General features: G+C 38.7%; 1 protein-coding gene across 1 annotated transcript in view; it reads left to right on the plus strand.

Annotated features, from left to right (window-relative positions):
- Nucleotides 1-15,171, plus strand: part of CAGE1 (cancer antigen 1) — a 51,977-nt gene that overhangs the window by 916 nt on the left and 35,890 nt on the right. The window contains exons 3-5 of the mRNA XM_087820728.1: nt 1,672-1,889; nt 3,484-3,571; nt 7,249-7,772. Coding sequence (XP_087676854.1) covers nt 1,672-1,889; nt 3,484-3,571; nt 7,249-7,772 — 830 coding nt within the window. The remainder of the gene's footprint in view (nt 1-1,671; nt 1,890-3,483; nt 3,572-7,248; nt 7,773-15,171) is intronic.

Below are 15,171 nucleotides of genomic sequence, written 5' to 3' on the forward strand. Positions count from 1 at the left end.
GGCGGGGAAGGGGGCGGGGCTGGGGGCCGGGAACGCGAGGGCTGACGCGCGGGCGGCCTCGCCGGTCCGTTTCTTCTCGCGAGAGCCAGCGACGCCTCTTTCACGCCCGGCTTAGAACAGCCCTAGAGTGTCTCTGGAGTATCTATGGAAACATTGGAGTAAATATTTTAAAAGTTTAACATAAATCTGGTAAGCTCAGAATGAAAGATGGAAAACGTAAGCCCAGCTTAAAATAAATTGGCAGATTGTGCCATATGAACGAAGTTGTAATAGTGTAGTTGGAAGTTCTGGGTCCATAAATTTAAGAAGGTGCTTGCGTTTTTTGCATTTGGAAAACAAAACAATGATTTTTCAAACTCCCTTCACCAACCTAGGCAACATTTATGTATTGGGGAATAGGGAAAAGATGAGCATAAAGTTGGACCATTCACCAATCCTGACTAGGCTCGGTGACTTTTTTATACTTAACCAAAGGATGGAATAAATTTGAAAAAAAAAATCCTCAATAAATTATTAATTTGATAATTCAACAAAATAATCCAGGCAAATGAGTAGTGACTGTAGATTGAGAAGTTTTAATAGAAATAAATAATTGGAATGCAGGGTTTATTAAATTAATATTTACTCTGGACAACACTTGTCCATTTGCTTTAGGCGGTATTGAAAAACCATAAATGGACTCTAGTTGAAGTATGTATAACCTGTAAATATAAACACTAACACGCTTGGAACAATGGTGAAGACTAAGTAAAAGGGATAGGTACTGAATTGTGTGTGAGAGATTTAGACTAAATACCTCGTAATTTAAAAAATAGGTGAATGGGTAGATAGGAAGGTTTTAGGGGACAGAAACACTTGCCAGGGCAGACCCCTGAAGTGGTAAGAAGCATGATCTGTTTGCAGGGAAGTGACACTGATCTTACTAGAGCAGGGGAGTACTGGCTAGGTAAAGTGGGTTTAGGCTATGGAAGACCTAGAAAGCCGAGCAGAATAATTTTAAGTCAGTGTGATTGGACGTCCTTTCCACCCCAACCCCCAGTAGTGTGATTGGACATCCTTTCCACCCCAACCCCCAGTAGACCTGAGGAATCACAGGAATATGGACCAGTGTGATGACCTAAGGGATGGAAAGAAACCATGGGTTATGAAAATCATGTTTAAAGGATGAATGGATAGGACTTGGTAAACTGAATAGTCCATGGACAGTGAGATAGAAGGATGCCCAGTTTTCAAATCCCAAGTGCCCGAGACAATAAGTGTGGCATGCGGAAGTGAGGGAAAATTGATTTACAGTGTTGGATTTTACTTGATAAAGAGATATTCAAATGCCAATTATTAAGTAAGTAGAAACTACAGTCAGTGTTTGGTGGAACCTAACAGGTCTCTGATAATATTTTGTGAATATCTTTCGATTAAATAACTTAGAGATCCCTTCACCTTCTGGGTCCCAGGTCTTTTAGGTAATTTTGTTTTGTCCAAATTATTTACTACCATACAAAGTTACCATGGTATACTTGGACTAATTTTTTTTTATTTTTTCTATAACTTGGCAAATGACATTTTAAAATTTAGGGCAATGAACTTTACTGCTTTCTTAATATGCAGAGGGAGGGGGGAAAAGCTTTTTGTTTGCATATACTAAAAGACCTTAAAATCATGTTTTTTTTAAAGAAGCCTTCCATCATTCAATAGTTAGGAACAAGACCTATCAAAAAGCTTGGTCATCACCTTCAGATCCTGTATGTTTTGAAGTGGATGCTTCTCATGGAAAATTAGAAAACATGTCAGAAGCGGATGTCATGAATTTCACCAGTCTTTCTCAAGACTTAACTCACTCAGATTCTCCCTTCTATATGGAAACCGGCAGCACTACTTCAGACTTGCCTCAGGTGTGCATTGCTTATGAGTTCTGGGAGGTACAGGTGTATTTAGCATTCACATTGTGTTCCATATGAAAATTTCTTTAAAAATGTGAGGAACAATAAAAGAAATCTCCAGTGGAGGCATAGAAGAGGGGAATAGTGGAACTGGTTTTCAAGAAATGTAGAATTTTACAAATAGTGTTAAAACTGATCCTCTTCATGAAGTCCCATGAGTATAGCGAGAGGACATCGCCATAACTCAGTAACACAGTCAGGACAAGAACACAAGGAGCCTGACATCTGGTCTGTTTTCATTTTGGAAAAATGTGGTCATAGTATTATGGCATCAGTTGGGATCCAAATTACTGTGTACTGAATTGTAAGGAATGAATGTCTTAAATTACTTGTAAGGAAGTCCTCCCTCCTGGATTTTGCTGACCATTTTATTCTTTATAGAATATTTATAGACCAAGGGAACAAAAGGCTTAGTTTAGCTAAAAACAGTAATATCATGTAAGACAAGAGTTAGAAGTGATCTCTGAAATTCAGTGAGTAGTGGAGTCCCAAGAAGTGTATAATATAGCATCAGCACATGTGAGTAGTGCTATTTTATTTTTCAAGTATATTATTCCTCGTACTTTAAAAATCTAGGAGGAATGATCTGAGCAACAAGTCAAAGAAACAGTTATAAAATATAACAGTTTTTATTGTACTTCAGATACATTCAATAAGTGGAACAATTCTATAAAAAGCATATTGAATAGAAATTTGTAACCAGCTGACTTTAATAAGAGATAAGAACTTTTTTTTGAGCATCACTTAAGTCCACATACTTGATATACTATTTATGATTAAGCCAATGTTTTCCTTAGACACCTAAAATATTTCCCTTATTTATTAATTTACTTAATAAACTCTTTCATCTTAGATAACATTAAGGTAACTTTAAGAATAAGCCCTACATGAATTTTTATAGATTTCTATTTAAAGGATTCATATTTCATCTCATTACTAGATCCCTGTTTTATATATCCAATGTTTAAAAACTTGAATAACAACTACTCTAATGTTGAATAGACAAGATTTAACAAACATCAAAGAATTGTCAGTAAGAGGTATATAGGTTATCACATACCCCTATGTTTATAGAAACATGGTTTGACTTACGAAATGAACAAAGTATTAAAATAGCAAGATAATTGTTTAACTCTAATTTAATATTGTGACATTATTAGCATGATTTTACTAAAAGGGAGCTCAAATATATAGTGGGGGAAAGGTACTAGAGAGCACATTCTAACTGTGCAACAAAAAATACTAACAATTACATAGCGATGGCCCAGCTGGTGTGTCTCAGTGGTTGAGCGTTAACCCACGCACAAAAGGTTACTGGTTGGATTCCTGGTTAGGGCACATGCCTGGGTTGTAGGCTCAGTCCCCAGGAGGGGGTGTGCAAGACGCAGACAGTTGATGTTTCTGTCTCATTGATGTTTCTATCTCTCCCTCTCAATCTCTCAAAAATATTTTTTTTTAAAATTACATAGCAGTGTACATATACCTTTAAGAGACTTACGGTGTTTGAAGTATCAATATTAATGTCTTTTTTTTATCATTAATACAGAATGAAATAAAGAATGTAAAAAGGGAAAATGAGCCTAAATTCACACTTTCTGAAGAAATGTGTAGCACACTAGATGATTTGTTAGGTGGTAAGTATCTCTTTGTTGGCAGTTTACAAACAGAAACTAAGATTTTTTTGTGTCCTGTGATGATGATAATAAGAGCTGAGTACTATGCTAAGCATTTTATATACATTATTGCACTTAATTCATAAACAAGCCCATAAAATAGTGCTTTTCTTCCCCTTTATAAATACGGGCTGTTTTTATCTTCATTTTAAAGATGAGAATAGTGAGGCTCAGGGAATAATACTAGAAATACAAACCAGAATACATTTGACTGTATTTAAAAAATTTGTGTGTCCAAATTACAGTCAACAAAGTAAAAAAGCCACAATCTAAGATACATGTAATGTATACAATTGACAGAGGATTAGTATCCAAAATAAAGAACCAGTAAGGAAAAGACACATATAACTCAGTAGAAAGTTAGGCAAAGTATATGTATTAGTTTGCTAGAGTTGCCATAACGAAATACCACAGACTGGGTGGCTTCAGAAATTCAAATTTATATTCTCACAGTTCTAGAGGCTGGAAATCCAAGATCAGGTTCCCGCAGAGTTGGTTTTTTCCTGAGGCCTCTCAGATGGCCATCTTCTTGTGTCCTCACATGGCCTTTATTCTGTGTCTCCCTGGTGTCTCTCTTATAAGGACACCAGCCATATTGTATTAGAGCCCCAACCTTAATTACCTCCATAAAGGCCCTATCTCCAAATATATGACATTCTAAGGTACTGGGGATTAAGCCATCGACATGTGAATTTTGAGGAGACACGATTCAGTTCCTAACAGTATCTCAGAGGCAGATCACAGAAAAGGAAACCTGCAAGACTATTAAGTACCTAAAATGATGTATATTAAAAGGACCACAAAACGCCATTTCATATGTATCAGCTTGACATGTTGGAGGGATGTAGAGTAAAGGAACTTTACTATAATCCAGAAATTCCATTCCTAGGTATATACACAGAGCTTAGATTAAAAGAAAAAACTTACATTAGTGTACAAGGAAGTGTGTATTAGGATTTTCACTGCAGTGTTGTTTTTAATAGCAAAATTAGAAATATATGCCCTACAAAATGGAAATAAAGTGTAATTCCTCTGTAGAATGAACTAGATCTACATGAATTTACATGGCTAAGTATGAAAAGCAAAATTTTAAGTGAAATAAAGACTTTTATATGACATATCGATATCTATACCTATATATGTAATGTGTGTGTGTGTATGTGTGTGTGCGTATATATATGTGAGAGAGAGAGAGAGATTTATATTGCCCTTGAGTCAGCCCCAGCTCCTGGCAACCCTGTGAATGAGTGATGTCCACAGTGTCCTATCCTCAACAGCCCCTCTCAGCTCCTGGAGGTTCATGCCTGTGGCTTCTTTTATGGAATCAATCCATCTCATATTTTCTTCCTCTTTGCTGTCTTCTGTGTTTCCCAGCATTGTTGTCTTTTCCAAAGAACCCTGCCTTCTCAAGATGTGTCCTAAATGGGACAGCTTCAGCTTTGTCATTTTTGCATGCAGTCATGTTTCATGCTTATGTGCTCTAGGACCTACTTGCCCATCTCTCTGGCTATCCAGGGTATCCACAGAGCTCTCCTCCAACATAATATATTGAACAGATGAATTTTTTTCCTATCAGCTTTCCTTACTGATCAACTTGCACATTTGTACATAGTGATTAGGAATAAAAGGGTGTGGATGGTCTTAGCCTCTGTCTCTAATGGCATCTTTGCTCTTGGTGATCTTTCCTAATTCTTCCATTGCTGCACTTAAAGTCTCAGCTTTTTAAAATTTTTTAATTTTTTTTATTTCTCTTATTTGAATTGATGACTGAACCAAGGTAAACAAAATGTTTAACAATTCTGATATCTTCATTGTCTGTTAAAGTTGCATATTTCTTCTGTAGTCATGGTTTTTGGTCTTCTCAATGTTCAAATGCAGCCTTGCTTTGGTACTTTCACTTTCATCAGAAATTGTTTCAGATCATTGCTACATTCTGCCAGCATGATGATGTCTGTGCGTATCTTAAGTTATTGATATTTCTTCTTCCTCTGAGTCTAGCCCAGTTTTTTGTATATGTTCTGTGTATAGATTAAACAAATAGGGAGATAAAATATATGTGTATATATATGTATATGTATAATGATGCTATTTACATAACATTTAAAAAAATTTTTTTAATTTATTAATCCTCACTGGAGAATATTTTTTCCATTGATTTGTAGAGAGAGAGAGGAAAGGAGGGAGGGAAGGGGAGAGAGAAACATTGATGTGAGAGAGACACAGCTATTGGTTGCCTCCTGCACATACCCCAACCAGGGCTGAGATGAAACCCACAACCCAGATAGGTGCGCTTGACTGGGAATCGAACCTGTGACTCTTTGGTGCATGGGCTGGTGCTCTAACCACTGAGAACACCAGCCAGCGCTATTTACATAACGTTTTAAAACAGAAAACAATACTGTGTAACCACAGTTTGCCCAGGGTGCTGCAGGATCTTTTGATATTTGAAGGAAACAGTGGTACTGGATATATGTTGGGCCCCAACAAATCACTAGCTTGAGATAGTTCAGTATTTCAATATAAAACAATACTACAATCCTTTCCATAACATCTTATTTGCAAAGCTTTGATATTGGAGGTTGCTGTGATAAAAATCAAGTATTGCATGAAAATCAAGGTAGAATAGGAAGTGTGGGTTGGCCTTGTCCAATCTGATTCCAAAGTTTGAGATATGTGGTGCCCAACAGTACATTCAAGTAATAAGTTTGGTTGCTTAAGAATGAAATAAAATATTTTTCTTTCAGTTTATGTGTATTTTGATACAGCTGTTAATTTGGTAGGACAAATACTTAAGTTGTTTGAGCTTAATGACAATAAAAGGAACCGTTAGGTATTTCCTTTGGTCTAGGGGTTCTATGAAAAAGTTACTGAGACGTTAAAGGTATCACAGAATGAGAAAGGCTGGGAACTTGTTATATATCAGTTTGGTACATAGTGAAGAGTGAAGGGAAATATGGATGGGAAGAGTGCATACATACTGGCTCCAGTAACAGTGGTTCTCTGGGGAGGGAGAAAGAAAGACATCAAGAGAGAAAGGAGGGATCATGAATTGATTTTGCATCACTATTTCTATTTTGCCTTATTTTAAAAAATGTATTAAATCTGTGTATAGCATACTGTTTAGACGTAGTATTCTAGAATCTTACCAGCTCTGTGGTGTTAGGCAAGTGTTAGCATCTCTTATATCTCAGTTTCCTTATCTGTAAAATGAGGATAATAGCAGTACTAACTACACAGGGTTGTTATGAGATTAAATAGGGGTATGTGTGTTTGCTATGTACTATTCACTGTGCTTTTGTATTCTTTTGAAATACTTTATAATTAAAACATTTTAAAATTACAGTACAACAAAAGAATTTTGAAGGTATCTTAGACTTTGCTGTAATGGTATTTGACCGTAATAATACATAATAAGCTTTTTGTAGCAGTCATTTGCAAACTTCTTTCCCCCATGTAAAAAGCTGTTTTGTTTTGTTTGCTAGCACAAAGCCAAGCTAAAATCTACTTAATGCAAAAGGTTGAAATACATATAATTCTTAAAAGGCTCAAAAAGTTTATTTCATAAATGTTAATATAACTGTTAACACATAAGCTTTTGGTCAGCTAATTCTTATTTTCTTCTACCTCTTTCTAATGAGATGTCAACAGTGGAAATTATTCACGGGATGTGCTAACTCGACCAATTGACACCAGCGTTTCTGCCTTCAGACAATTTAAACCCATTTTCAAATATCATCAGACAAAAGCATATAATGATGAAATAACATTTCAAAATCTGACAGGTGGCTTACGTTACATAGAGAAGCCAGAATTGCAAAGTCACGTATATAATTATGCAAAAGACAACAATATAATGGAAGATTCATTTAAGGAGGAAAATCCAGTGGGAACCAACACTTCCACAAATGAAGACCAAATTGCTCATGAATGTCTCGGGCAACCTCCTAGAAGCCCACCTGTAATCCACTGCAAAAACGAGACCCTGAAATTCACGGAAATGTCACTAACTGAAAATACTGCCAATGAATCTACCCTCAACTCTAGTCAATCTGAAAGTTTCTTGTGTAAGGAATATTATGTACACAATGATGTTGAAAAACCATTTTATAAAGAAAATAGCTTTAACCTGTATGACCTGAGAGCTAATTATAAAACAAAGGCGGTAAGTTTTTTTGTTGTTGTTATTTGTTCTTATTTTTTTATTTATTTATTGTACACCCCAGTCACCAGACATTACATAACTTAATACATTATCATCCCAATAAATCCCACACTCATACAGCACCATGCCTAGTTATTACAATATTATTGACTATATTTCCTATGCTGTACTTTACATCACCATGGCTATTCTTTTATTGCCATCTTATTGTTTATATTTTTTAAATTTATCTTTATTGTTGAAAGTATTACAGATATTCCCCTTTTTTCCCCCCATTGATCCCTTCTGCCCCACATCCACCCCCCCCCCAGGCCTTCACCACACTATTGTCTGTGTCCATAGGTTATGTATATATGCATATAAGCTCTTTGATTAATCTCTCCCCACCCACTCCCCCATCCCCACCTTCCCACTGAGATTCATCAGTCTGTTCCATGCTTCTATATCTCTGGATCTATTTTGTTCCTCGGTCTCTTTTGTTTATTAGATTCCACATATGAGTGAGATCACGTAAAACTGAATCAGGAAGAATCAGAAAACCGGAATAGGCTAATAACAACTGATGAAATTGAAGCAATAATAATAATAATAAAAAGCTTCCAGCAAACAAAAGCCCTGGTCCAGATGGCTTCACAGGGGAGCTTTCTAATTCTTTAAATGTAGGGTGAGAGAGTTTACTAAAAGTTTTTCTTGCTTTTTGAGGTAGGCCTGTAGTTCTATGAACTTCCCTCTTAGGACTGCTTTTGCTGTGTCCCATAGATTTTGGGTTGTTGTTTGTGCAATTTCATTTGTTTCCAGTAAGCTTTTTATTTCTTTCTTGATCTTATTGGTAACCCATTCATTGTTTAATAACATGCTATTTAGCCTCCATGTGTTTGAATGTTTTTGAGTGTTTGTACTGTAGTTGATTTCTAATTTCATGCCATTGTGATCTGAGATGCTTGATATGATTTCACTCTTCTTGAACTTGTAGAGACTTGTTTTGTGTCCTAACATGTGGTCTGTCTTTGAGCATGACCCATGTGTACTTGAGAGGAATGTATATTTTACAGCTTTGGGGGTGAAATGTTCTGTAAATATCAATTAAATCCATCTGATCTAGTGTGCCATTTAGAGTCACTGTTTCTGTGTTGATTTTTTCTCTAGAAGATCTATCCAGTGAAGTCACGATTATGACTGTATTGCTGTTGATCTCTCCCTTAAAGTCCTTAAGGTTATTATTGATAGGTCCTTATTTATTGCCATTTTAATTCTTTATGCCTATGTTTCTCTATTATTATTATTACAGCAGTCCTTTAACCTTTCTTGCAATGCTTCTATTTCTACTTTTAGTTAGAGCATTCCCTTTAGCATTTCCTGCAGTGCTGGTTTGGTGGTGATAAACTCCTTTAGCCTTTTTTTTGTCTGAGAAGTTCTTTGTTTCACCATGTATTTTGAATGATAGCCTTGCTGGATAGAGTAGTCTTGGTTTCAGATCCTTGTTTTCATTACCTTGAATGCTTCATGCCATTCCCTTCTGGTCTGTAGAGTTCTGATGAGAAGTCAACCGACAGCCTTCTGGGAGTTCCTTTATAGGTAACAGATTGCTTTTCTCTATCTGCCTTTAATATTGTCTCTCTGTCTTGAATTTTTGCATTTTAATTATGATGTGTCTGGGCGTGGGCCTCTTTGGATTCTTCTTGCTTAGGACTCTCTGTATCTCCTGACCTTGAGTAACTTTTTCTTTCACCAGGTTAGGGAAGTTTTCTGCCATTATTTCTTCAAACAGGTTCTCTAGCCCTTGCTTACTTTCGACCTCTTCTGGCACTCCTATAATGCAAATATTGTTACGTTTCATGTTGTCCCACAGCTCCCTTAGACTGTCCTGTTTTTTATTGTTTTTTCAGATATCTGATTGAGTGATTTTTTTCTACCCTGTTTTCCATTCACTGATCTGATCCTCAGCTTCCTCTAATCTGCTGTTTATTCCTTCCAATGTATTCTTTATTTCTGCTATGTCATTCTTCATTTCTGACTGGTCATTTTTAATAGTTTCCATATCTTTTTCATGCTGTTGAGCATCCTTACAATTAGTATTCTGAACTCCATATCTGATAGATTGCTTACCCATTTAATATAGCTCTTTTTCTGGAGACTTCTCTTGTTCTTTCATTTGGGGCTTGTTTTTTGGTCTCCCCATTTTGGCTGCCTGTTTGGGTTTGTTTCTATGTATTATATGGATCTGTTAGGACTCTCAGTCTTTTTGGAAGGTCTCTGGTGCAGGCCAATGTCAGACACTGTTTGTAATTGGCCTTGAGCAACCTCTTTGGAGCTACCAACAACCCGCGGCTTGAGGTCCTCTTTGTTGGGATTGGGTGTGTTTAGATAGGGCCAAGATGCATACCAAAGTCTGCTTTTCGACGTCCCAGGTCCAGAAGCAGATCAGGCAAAGACTCAGAGCACTCTGAGGTCTGCCTCGCCTGCAGGCTGATTAATCTGATCTATGAGCCTTAGGCTGCAGAAACTCCACAGGATAAGGTGAGAGGTTTTCCAGCAGGGTGGGGCAATTGCTTCCCCCTAGGCAAAAGTTGCTTGGAAGGTAAAAGTCTGCCTGTGAAAAATGTCCTCTGATGTATAGGGAATGACTCAGCACAGGAATCCAGAGGGGTGCCCTCTGAGCTCTATCTCCAAAGCCCACAACCCTTGATTTTCCTCACACAGCTCCAGTCCACTCTGCCCACCCCCTGCTGGAGTCCAAGGTGAGTGGCTGCACACAAAACTTTATGCATTAGCTCTTCAAGAGGGTGCCTGCATTTCTAGCCGTCTCTTTCTGGCAGACAGAAACCCGGCTGCTTTTCACAGCCAGATGTTATATGGGCACCTTTCTCAGTTCTGGTGCTCTTGGCCAGGAAGCCCAGCCTAGGGTTTAGGCCCCAGAGTCCTCAGTGGGAACCCCCAGAGCTGAGATCTCCCTCCAGACCTTCAGCTGCTGCCTGTGGGAGGCCAGCCAGCCCTCTGGCGCCTCCACACTTCCTGCCAGTTTCTATGTGGTCTTCACTTTTCCTCCTTGGTTATGAGGGTGCTCTCCAGCTGGTCTTCAGTTGCAGTTGATTATTCAGGATGGTTTTTCTATATTTTAGTTGTAATTCTAGTTTGGTCCCAGAAGAGTGTCAGTATAACTTCCAATCAGTCCACTGCCATCTTTAATCTCCCCTATTGTTCATATTTTTTTAATCTTCTTATTCTTTTTAAATAAGATCCTTTAACATTTCATATAATACTGGTTTGGGGTGATGACTCCTTTAGGTTTTTCTTGTCTGGGAAGCTCTTTATCTGTTCTTTGATTATAAATGATAGCTTTGTAGGGTAGAATATCTTGGTTGTAGGTCCTTTCTTTTCATCACTTAGAATATTTCTTGCCACTCCCTTCTGGCCTGCAAAGTTTCTGTTGATAAATCAGCTGACATCCTTATGGGAGCTCCCTTGTAGGTAACTAACTGCTTTTCTCTTGATGCTTTTAAGATTCTCCCTTTATCTTTAACCTTTGGCATTTTAATTATAATGTACCGAGGTGTGGGCCTTTTCGGGTTCATCTTGTTTGGGACTCTGCACTTCCTGGACTTGTATGTCTGTTTCCTTCACCAAGTTAGGGAAGTTTTCTGTCATTATTTTTTTCAAATAAGTTTTCAATTTTTTGCTCTCTCTCTACTCCATCTGGCACCTACCCCCATGATGCGAATGTTGGTACATTTGAAGTTGTCCCTGATGCTCCGTACACTATTCTCATTTTTCTGGATTCTTTTTTCTTTTTGCTGTCCTGATTGGGTGTTTTTTGCTTCCTTATATTCCAAACTGCCAACTTGATTCTCATCTTCATCTACTCTACTGTTGATTCCCTGTAAATTATTCTTTATTTCAGCCTTCATTTATAACAGGTTCTTTTTTATGCTGTTGAGGTCCTCACTAAACTCCTTGAGTATCCTTATAACCAGTGTTTTGAACTCTGCATCCAGTAGGTTGCTTATTTCCATTTTGTTTAGTTCTTTTTCTGGAGTTTTGTTCTGTTGTTTCATTTGGGACATGTTCCTTCGCCTCCTTGTTTTGGCCACCTCCCTGTGTTTATTTCTCTGTATTAGGCAGAGCTGCTACGTTTCCCCGGCTTGGTAGCGTGACCTAATGTAGTAGGTGTCCTGTAGGATCCAGTGGCACAACCTCCCCAATCACCCCAGCTGGGCACTTGAGGTGTACCCACCCTGTGTGGGCTGTACATCCTCCTGTTGTAGTTGAATCTTGATTGCTGTTGGCACATCAGTGGTAGAGATTCACCCAGGCTGATCAGCTGCAAGGACTGGCTGTGACCACTGACCACCGACCTCCAACCTTGTTGGAGGATCAGCTGTGCAGGGATACACTGCATAGAGCAGGGCTTCAGCAGGGCTCTGGTACCCACTGAGTCCGCCCTTGAGTGTGTCGCTTATGGAGGTGGGTGGGCGGTGGTGTTTCCATGTGATCTGAAGCTGTCCAGTGGGTGTGCTGGCTCTGGAGCCTCCTAGAAGGTAAAGACCAAGGTCAACCACTGCCTGTGTTCTGCCCGGGACCACCAGGTATAATCTACAAAGTGATCTGCAGATGGCTGCTGCTTGTGCTGGGCTTGGAGGTGCCCAGGTGAGGCCAAGCTATATAAACCAAGGCTGCTGCTGCTAGTGCCGTGCCTGGTGCCACTTAGCTGGAGGTACTGGGCTCACTGAGACCAGATGCTGCTCGTTTGAGAGATTTTAGGAAAATATGAAGCATGAACAAAGGCCATTCCTGTGGTAAAGCCACTGGAAACAGCTTGGGTGGGCCCAAAAGTTGGATGGGGTGGGGTCTCAGGAAATCACCAGGGTGGGGTAGAGTGAGCCAAGTTGATGGAGTCTCATATATGGCACTTGTCTGCTGGCTCTGTGGGGGAAGGGCTCATCAAAGGAACAGTGGGTTCAGCCAGCACTTCTGTCTGGAACAAAGCTGCTCCTCCAGCTCTTGTCCTGATTCCAAACAATTCAGTTCCTCTCCATATGTCTCTGGTGCCTTTCAAGCTGTTTTCCCCTTCCCTGGAACTCAGAGGGAGGGAGTCTGAGTAAGTCCATGCCCGGGCCCTTTAAAAGGAACTGCCTGGGACTCCAGCAGCCTCAGCCTCGCTCAGCCTCAATTCCCTCTGGTTTTTACAGCCAGAAGTTAAGGGAACTTCTTTCCCTGGGACTGGGACCCTGGGCTGGGTTGCCTGGTGTGGGATTGGAATCCTTTGCTCTTCAAGGGGGAACCTCCACAGCAGAGGTATCCCTCCTGATTTTTATCTACCACACGAGTGTAGGACCAGGCGGTTCCGTGCGTCCGCCCCTCCTACCAGTCTCGATGTGGCTGCTTCTTTAATTTCATGGTTGTAGGACTTCCATTCAGCTCTGTTTCAGGCAGTTCTGAATGATGGTTTTTCTGTAGTTTAGTTGTAATTTTGATGTGGTTGTGGGAGGAGGGTGAGCACCAGGATTACCTATGCCACCATCTTGGCTGGAAGTCTCAGGAGTTAAGATCTTTGATGGTCAGTACAGTCTATAGAATATTGAAGGATGCGTTGTTGTTTTTTAAAGTATATAATCTGAGACTTTTCCAAGCAGTGATAAATTATTTAATCAGCACAAGGGACATTGCTTCTCTGGGGAAAATGCCTTCCTAGATCTTGATCAATTTAGAAACAAATTTTTCTAATAAAATTAAGTCCATACTTGGAAATTAGCTCTACCAAATGACAATTTCTTTGAGGGTCAAGGCTCTGTCCTACTTCTTTTATGCACCTTAGCATCTACATGGTGCCTTGACTATAAGTTTTTGCATTTCATGAATTAAATTGGCTAGAACTCAGTTTACATAAAGAAAAAACTTGCGAAGAGCAAGCAGTACAGAGATACTAAATTATTTGGCAAGGAAAGCTTAAGATTTTCCTGTCATGTGAGATTTCTATTGACAAGCAAAAATTATTTTTTTACCAAAGTGAAAACATTAACTTGTCTTTTGATGTATTAATCCTGACCATGCATGTAATATCCTAAGAGCACTGAAAATTTTAACAATGTAAATTAAATATGCTCTGAACAAAAAGAAATATTTTAAGAATTGATGTGGGAAAGTAGAAATAATAAAATAATAGCATAAATAATATATTTTCATTGTGAGTTTGATGAGAAAAGCTGACTATTATGTTTAATTTGCAAGTATGACCAGTTCTTTTGTTTGTTTATTTGGAGGCAGCATTTAAAAGAGGACTATATTTCCTTCCCTATGTTTGTTTCTGGGAAATAACATTTTAAAATCTGTTTAATTAGGACTTCCCAAGATTGTTCCTTCCTATTTCCATTGCATTTAGTCATTTATTCATTCAGTCAATAAATACTTTCAGACATCTAATATGGGCTAGGCCCTGTGCTATGTGTTGGTTATATAATGGGGCCCAAAAAAATATGGATTTTGTTGTCATGAAAGTAACATCCTAGTAGAGAAAATAGGCATTAATTGAATAATCACACAAATAAATGTAAATTTTCAACTATGGTGTCATGAATAAAAGTTGCCTATAAAGTGTATGTAAAATGTACATAATATTGTATAAAATTACATATAAACTTGCAGCAATGATTAGTGATGCAGATAAAAGTAAGATGGGTGTCTTATTGCTCTGGTCAGGGAGTTTGGAGAAGTCTTTCCTGATGTAGTAGGAATTGAGCTAAGCTCTGATAGATGAGTAGGAGTTAATTAGGCTGGGGGTGGGAGAGCATTTCATGCATAATTAATGTGCAAAAAACCTGTGGCTGCAGGGAGCATGATCCTTACTAGGTCCTGAAGGAAGCCAGGGTTGCTGGGTTGGAGGGAACAAGAGCAATGAAGCAGATGAAGATGGAGAGGTAGGTAGCATGGGTCAGGCATCAAGATCAGATATTAGAACCTTGGAGGCTTCAGTAAAGATGGTTGTATTTATCCCAGAACAATGAAGAAACATTAAAATACAGAGGTCCATCCTGGCCAGTGTGGCTTAGTTTGTTGGGCATCATCCCATGCACCAAACGGTTGCAGGGTAGATCCCTGGTAGGGGGCGTTGCAGGAGGCAGCTGATTGATGTCTTGCTTTCACATAAATGTTTCTCTCTCTCCCTCTCCCTTCCTCTCACTCTAAAAATAAAAATAAAAAATACAGAGGACCAAGATCTAAATTCTAGAAAGTTATGCTGCCCACTCCTACAGATATCTTTTATGGGGCTTTTATGTCATATTCATTTAAGCATTGTTTTACTACAACTTACTGTCCCTTTTTAACCCCCCCTAAAACCTGTATTGTGGGCAGAAATCAATCACAAGACGTTCATCTGGCATTCCAGTGCTCAGAAGAGTCATAG

Source organism: Miniopterus natalensis, chromosome 9 (assembly GCF_054644295.1).
Source record: "Miniopterus natalensis isolate mMinNat1 chromosome 9, mMinNat1.hap1, whole genome shotgun sequence".
Taxonomy (NCBI): Eukaryota; Metazoa; Chordata; class Mammalia; order Chiroptera; family Miniopteridae; genus Miniopterus; species Miniopterus natalensis.